We start from the raw sequence: 6,507 nt of genomic DNA, 5'->3' as shown, positions 1-6,507 counted from the left end.
TGGAGCCGGGCGGGGGGCCCCCCGCCGCGGGGCCCTTGGCATTCCCGGCTGTCCCCCTCGCTCCCTGGCAGCCTATTCTCCGGCTCCCCCTGGCCTCCCCGGGCCGGTTTCACATGCCAACGCCGATTTAGGCCCGAACAAAAGACGCGGCCGCTGACGGCTTCTCCTGGGGCCCGGTTGCCATGGCAACGCCGGCCCCGGGGGCAGGCGGCCTCCAATCACAGCTGCTGGATCAGATTAGTGCGAGCTCTAATGCTCGGCGCTCAGACACAAAGACACCCCGCCGGAGCCGAGCGGGCCTGCTGCTTCCCAGGAGCGCCCTTCCCTCTGGGGCCCAGGCCGCCGACCTGCCCTCAGTCCTGTACCCCGGTCCCCACGGAGGCGCCCGAGCCTGGGCCTCTGGCCCCCACGCCGGCAGCATCCGCCGACCAGGAGACCTCCCACCCTCTCCCCTTCTCCCCTGGAGACAGCGCCCTGGAAACCCACCCCGTCGCTAGCTCACATCCCATTCCCAAGGCGCGGTTCTCCTCTGCCCTTTGCCTAAGAGGCAGCTGAAGAATGCCTTGATGGCAAGGCAGAGTCACAGCCTGTAGCCCGTCTCATGTAAGAAAAGACCAGGGACCCTGGCACTAAGCACAGCAGCCCTACTTCACCCCTAGACTTCAAACTTGGCCCCCTCTTTGCCATATCCCCATGGGACTTTGGTGTTCACATTTACTCACCTTTCTGGGGACACCCTATTGTCTGATGATGCCACATCTCCTTCGTAAACTAATGGATCCAGAAATTTAAGCTCAATGCACCTCAGAGCTGAGAGCCAATCTGCTGGGCCTGATTGGAAATTTAGGGTGCTCTCAGTCTCCCTCCAAATAGCTAGGGGATCAGCACCTCCCCCAGCTCCCACCTGTGCGAGCAGGGTGCTGAGTGCAATTGGGAGTCATATTTATTGCCTCCTTATCATCCTCACCAGGAAGGAGTGGGGGAAGGTGCAACCGCCCATGGCCTGGACAGGTGCAAACTTCCAGGAGGCCCAGGGGTGACTGGATTGAACTGGCTCGGGGAGAGCAGCCTCCCGAGGGAGAATGAAGATAAGCAGGAGAAAAACACAGGAGAAGGACAGCCACAGAGACCGCTACTATGTGGCTTCTCTCCCTTGGGATGCATCCAGAGGCTGAGGCCCACAGATAGGACAGAAGCCTGAACCGCAGGCTGGCCTGGGCTCACCCACAAAAAGGACCCGGCCCCATTTTCACTTTTTGCAGGGACTGCAATGACCTGGCCGGACTCTGCTTGATACTGACCAGTCCTACGGGGCTTCCACAACAGCCCCCGAAAGCACCCCCAGCAGGCCCCCCCCCCCAGTTTTGACCCACCTTCCCGAACTGCTCAAAATATTGCTTCACATCTTCCACCGTGGTGTTCACTGATAGCCCCCCCACAAAGATCTTCTTCGTTCGAGTCACCATCTGTTAGGGGGAGGGAATGAGAAAGTGGGCATCTGAGTCCCGTGGCCTACTGCCACCAGCAGGGGCCCGAGCCCTCCTGNGGGCAGCTGTGCACCCCAGGGCCTGGCTGACTCGAGTGTGCCCCCCTCCCTCCTGCCTCCATGTCTGGGGTCTGGGTAGGGGAAAATGCCTTCCGTTAAGGACCAAGGGAACGGGTTAGTGACCTAGACCCACAGCGTAACTCAGAGACCCCCGCCAGCACCCCTGGGAGAGACTAAGGCCCATCACAGGGTTCCCCTGAACTCAACGCCGACATTTTCCTCATCAACCTCCTCCCAACCCAACCTCCGGCAGCCCTGTGGCCCCAGCCCTGTTTTAGGAAGAACACATGGTCCTAATTACCCCAGGAGCGCATGGCTAATCCACGGCAATTCCCAGCCCCATCCTAACACTAAAGCACCTTCTGTCACCAAACTGCTTAATGGAATTAACCCAATTCCGACCATGTGCTCCCTGGTGCGGCTTCCTTCGAATACCTGCTCCATAATTGCTTTCAGGCCCTCTGCTGGACCCTTCCAGAGATGTCCCCTTCCTGTCTCCTAAAACCTGTCCCTCTCCCTTCGCCGTGACAGGAGTGGGGCAGCATGGTGGAAACCACTGGCTCAAAACCTTAAAGCGTCCCGGCTCCTACCAACCCTCTTGCTAAGGGGGAAACTGAGATCTCCTGGAGAGGAACCCCATCCTAGGACACAAGTTAAGTCAGCGACTCAGGGGTCCTTGGCTCCCTGTACTGAAATCAGCCTTCCTTCCTGTCCCCTACATTTAACCATTTAAAAATTAAGATCTGGCTAGTTGCCTTGGGGCCTGGAATAAAATCTTGGGCCCCTACCCTGCACCAAAAGTTTTGAATGCTATGTAGCTCATCCTCTCAGAATTCTGTTTTCCATCCACGGAGAACAACTCGTCACAGCTCTAAGGAAGGAGAGCGTGGGGAGGACAGCCACTCCCCCAAGGTGAAAGACAACAGGTAACTAGCTTCATGGTCCCTTCCTCCTCTGCAAGCTGAACACACCGAACCCCAGAGATAGAAAGGTGACTGGGGGGGTGGGGGGCAGTCACAGATAGCTCCCTGGCCTGACTCTAGCTCAGCCTCAGGGGGTGTCTGTCCTGGGTTTGACCTCCCCAGGGGCATTGGGTTTAGAGGCTGTGATCTATGAGGTCAGAATTCGACTCAGGGTCCACAGTGTACTGGCTTCAAATACAGGACAATGAATCCCCTGAGGGGTCCCTCCTTCTCCCAACACATGCAGCCCCCTTCCAAGTCCACCCCAGAGCACAGATGGAAAGATGCAGGATGTCTTCAATCCACAGAGCAAGCACATTAAGAATCCTCCCATCTCCCATCCCAGTCTATTCCCAAAACACTCCAAACGAAGCTTCCAGAAGCATCTCCCATAGAAGGGAACACGGGGAAAATCACTGCCCAAAGTAACACAGCTCCTCCCAGACATACATAGACATACCTACCTTGGGCTGTGCTCGCCGAGGAAAGGCCACCTTGGGATCAATCTGAAAGAGAAGGGAGAGGCAAAGGAGCTTGGTTATCACAGTTCAGATGGGTGACCATGCAGGCTTCAGCCCTGCAGACTTCGCTCATCCCAGGACACAGAGGTGACACAGACGGGACAGAAATCACCACAGCCTCTGGCTGAAGAGTGTAGTCGTCAGGCATCTAGGCCCCAGTGCCAGGCTCCTGGGTTCAAATCCCACTTACACGGTTTCCCAGCTGCGAGACCTTGGGCAAGTTACTTAACCTCTCTGAGCCTCAGGGCCAAGCTCACCTGCAAAACGGACAAATAGTAACACCCACCTCAAAGGGGTCGTCTGCAGACTACTTGAGATCATGCTTACAAAGCACTTGGCAAGGTGGCTAGCTCACAGCAGGAACCCCAACAAAGTAAGCAAAGCCTCATTTCTTCAAGCACCAGGTATTCTAGGGCCTTCCTCACCTAACCCACTTCACACAGATGATACCTGTCTAGGCGAGCTACGCAATCCAGACTTTGGAAGCCTCGTGGATGGAAATACTCTGTGCTTCAAGATAAGAGTTCATAAATCACCAGGAATGGACCCAGTTCTGTTTCCCCGATACTACTGACATCTAACAGCCTTCTTCGAGGCTGGAAGCAAACAGCTCCCTGAGAATGCAGCTAGGCTTGGGGTGAATCAGAGCGCGGGCTTTGGTGATGTGCAAGGGCATGGGACTTGGGCTCAGTCAGAAACTTCGGGCCCCTGGCCAAGCCTGTGATCTTGGTAACTTGCCCACCCCTCTGAGCCTCAGTTCCCTCATCTGCAAAGTGGGAATAATCACAGCCACTTTTCCCAGGGGCAGCCATAGGGAATCGAATCAGATAACACAGGTGAAAGCGGCCCTTTGTGAACTGCCCTCCATTGCGCAAACAAAGGTGCTATTACCAGCAGGCCACCTTTGCCCTTGGCTGTGAACAACCAAAGGAGAAAAGCAAGATGCACCTGGGTGCTCCTGGGTATACACTCATACTGATAAACAGCAGAAGCCAGAGCACAAGACATGGTGATCAAGGCAGGCCCTACAGGGTCTGGTCATTCCAGAGCTTCGTGCCACCCACATGGGTGGATACCACTCAGAAGTTCACCAGCCAATCACAGGGAAGATCTGTCTTTCCCCAAAGTTCCTTCCGTTCGAAACTCAGCCTTAGTCTAGGCAGCCGGCTCTGGCTCCTCTCTGCCTGAATGGCACGAACCGGGGACCAGCCTCCTCTGGGCTCCCCCACGGGAGAAGGAACCGCTAACATCCATGCTGGGGCAATGCCTCCTCTCTCCCAAAGTCCCACTGGGCTCCAGGGAAAATCACAACTGCCCATTTCCCCTGTCTGAAGGTGTGATTTCATACCTCTACGGACATTTTCATCCTTCTCTTTCTCCTGGAAGCAGCCTCCCCAGCCACCAGAGCACCTCAGACAGTCCCCCTGCGTAGACCCTAATGGGGAGATGGTACCCAAGCCACGTCCCACAGACCCACGCACACCCGATCCCTGACACACCCCACCTCCACTCTGACTCACAGCTGGTAACATAAATAAAACCCCACAAGTAAATAAAAGGTGAAAGTCAGAACCCAAAATAGACTCCCCACAATAAACCTCCCTCCCACCCCTCTCTCCCAGGCCAGAGAATGCCAAACACAAAGCCCTTGCCTTTTTGAGTCCCAAACCGCAGAAGGATGCCCATCGCACCCTCCTTGCCCCCTTCTCTCTTCGTATCAATCTTCCATGACCCCGCCCTGCCCCCAGCCCCAGTCCCTAAATCTCGGCTTCCTGAGCGCTGCAGAAGCCATCAGTGCATTCTGAGGACAGGGGATGGTAGCAGAACTGGCAGCTTGATGGCAGATAATCACCAAAAACAATAGGCCACTGTCTCTCCATTCCCAGCTTGGGTCACTCGGTCTGAGCCAAGAAGATCCTTTCAGAGCCGGCAAAGTTGAGGCCTGGCCTCATTTGCTCATTACTGTCTGAAGCAGGAGTGGGAGCCACTGGGCAGAGATAACAGGAGCTGGGGACAGGCGGTAATTTAGCAAATTCTTGGGCACAACCAGCTATTGTTGCAGGTAAACAGGAGCCAGTGACTGACCCAAGCAGGGAGGCCCAGGGCCGGAGGAGAGTGGGGGAGTGTGGAGAGAGATCACGCTGTCCCGGCCCCCTGGCCTCGGGTCACCCCACGGCCGAGTAACCCCTCCTCTGACTTCCTCCTTTTCCCTCTCCCCCAGAGCAGGGGCCTGGGCCAGCGCCCCCTGGAGGGCCCGAAACACCGGGGAGCCGTGGGACAGCAGTAAAATGTTTCAGGAGTTTGAATGCCAAAAAAGCAGCCTCTCCTCAGATCCAGCCCTCAGAAGGGTTGTTTCCAGGCAAGCCAGCTCTCTTCTCATAAATCCCTTCCTGGGCAAAGCAGGTTCATGTCTTCCACACAAAGGGGGGAGCTCGTAGACCAAAGGGGTAGGGGAGAGGGAGGGGAGATGCTACGATGCTTTGCCATTGGTTCCGATTGGTGGTGGTGGGGAGCCAAATACTAGTTAAGAGTCCAGAGAAGCCACGGGGTGGGTCACTGCAACCCTGACTCACCCAATTTGGGCTAGGGGAGGGACCTAGCCCCACCCCAAGCTGCTCTGTGAGGCTTCAAGATTAGTAGGTACAGGGAGGGGCTGGGGGACGTAGCATCTCACCGCAGGCCTGGGGTTTTTCTCCTCCCTCTCCCCCCTACTCTAGTGACAAAGTTTCAGGGCTTGGCAGCCCTTCTACTCAGAAAACTCCCTCCTTCCTCAAGGACCCCGTCCAACTGTCCCCTGGGGAGAGACCTGACCCTCTCCTCCGGCGGCCGCCCTCTCCCAAAGGACCCCCGATGCCCTGAGGGCCACTCACTGTTTTGGAGTCGAGCTCGTGCCGCGATTGCGCCAGCANGGGGGGGGGGGGGGGGGGGCGAGCCGGGAGCAGGAGGAGGGGTGAGGGCTCACCTGGATCTCTTGGTCAGGGGGTCCCGCATCACCAGACACTCCTTCACCTCCCCGAACTGGCCGAAGTACTCGCGCAGCCCTTCTGTAACCACACACTCGCCTTCGGACCANGGAAGCCGAGGGCCGAGCTGGGCTGGAGGGGGGACGGCTCCGGCCGGGTTCCCGCCGCTCCGGGAGCCGCCTCACAAAAGTTTGAGCCGCAGGTGCGAGCGGAGTTGGCGCTGCCGCCGGCGGGTCCTGGGGGCCCAGCCCAACCCCCGATGCCCCCTGAACCCCTCATNGGCGCTCTCGGGGTCCCCGGGCGGGGCGCGAAAGAGGGCGCGGGGGCGCCCGGGGTCAGCAGGGCGCAGGGCCGGGCTGGGGTGTCCGGTTCCGGGGCGCCGGGGGGTCCAGGGTGCCCTGCCTGGCCGGCTGGCGCTCCCGGGCTCGCTCACCCTGCGTAGTCTGCCAACTGAGTCCCCCGATGAACATCTTGCTGCGGGAGGAGGAGAGACACAAAGGGCCCGCGTGAGCGCC

General features: G+C 58.0%; 1 protein-coding gene across 1 annotated transcript in view; it reads right to left on the bottom strand.

Moving 5' to 3' along the window:
• Positions 1-6,507, bottom strand: part of MSI1 (musashi RNA binding protein 1) — a 22,471-nt gene that overhangs the window by 14,600 nt on the left and 1,364 nt on the right. Inside the window, 5 exon segments of the mRNA XM_077766010.1 lie at positions 1,374-1,466; positions 2,973-3,014; positions 5,900-5,989; positions 5,991-6,073; positions 6,426-6,466. Coding sequence (XP_077622136.1) covers positions 1,374-1,466; positions 2,973-3,014; positions 5,900-5,989; positions 5,991-6,073; positions 6,426-6,466 — 349 coding nt within the window.

This window comes from Crocuta crocuta, unplaced genomic scaffold (genome assembly GCF_008692635.1).
Source record: "Crocuta crocuta isolate KB4526 unplaced genomic scaffold, BGI_CrCroc_1.0 scaffold339, whole genome shotgun sequence".
NCBI lineage: Eukaryota > Metazoa > Chordata > Mammalia > Carnivora > Hyaenidae > Crocuta > Crocuta crocuta.
The sequence above is the reverse complement of the archived record's forward strand: the minus strand, read 5'-3'. Positions and strand labels throughout refer to the sequence as shown.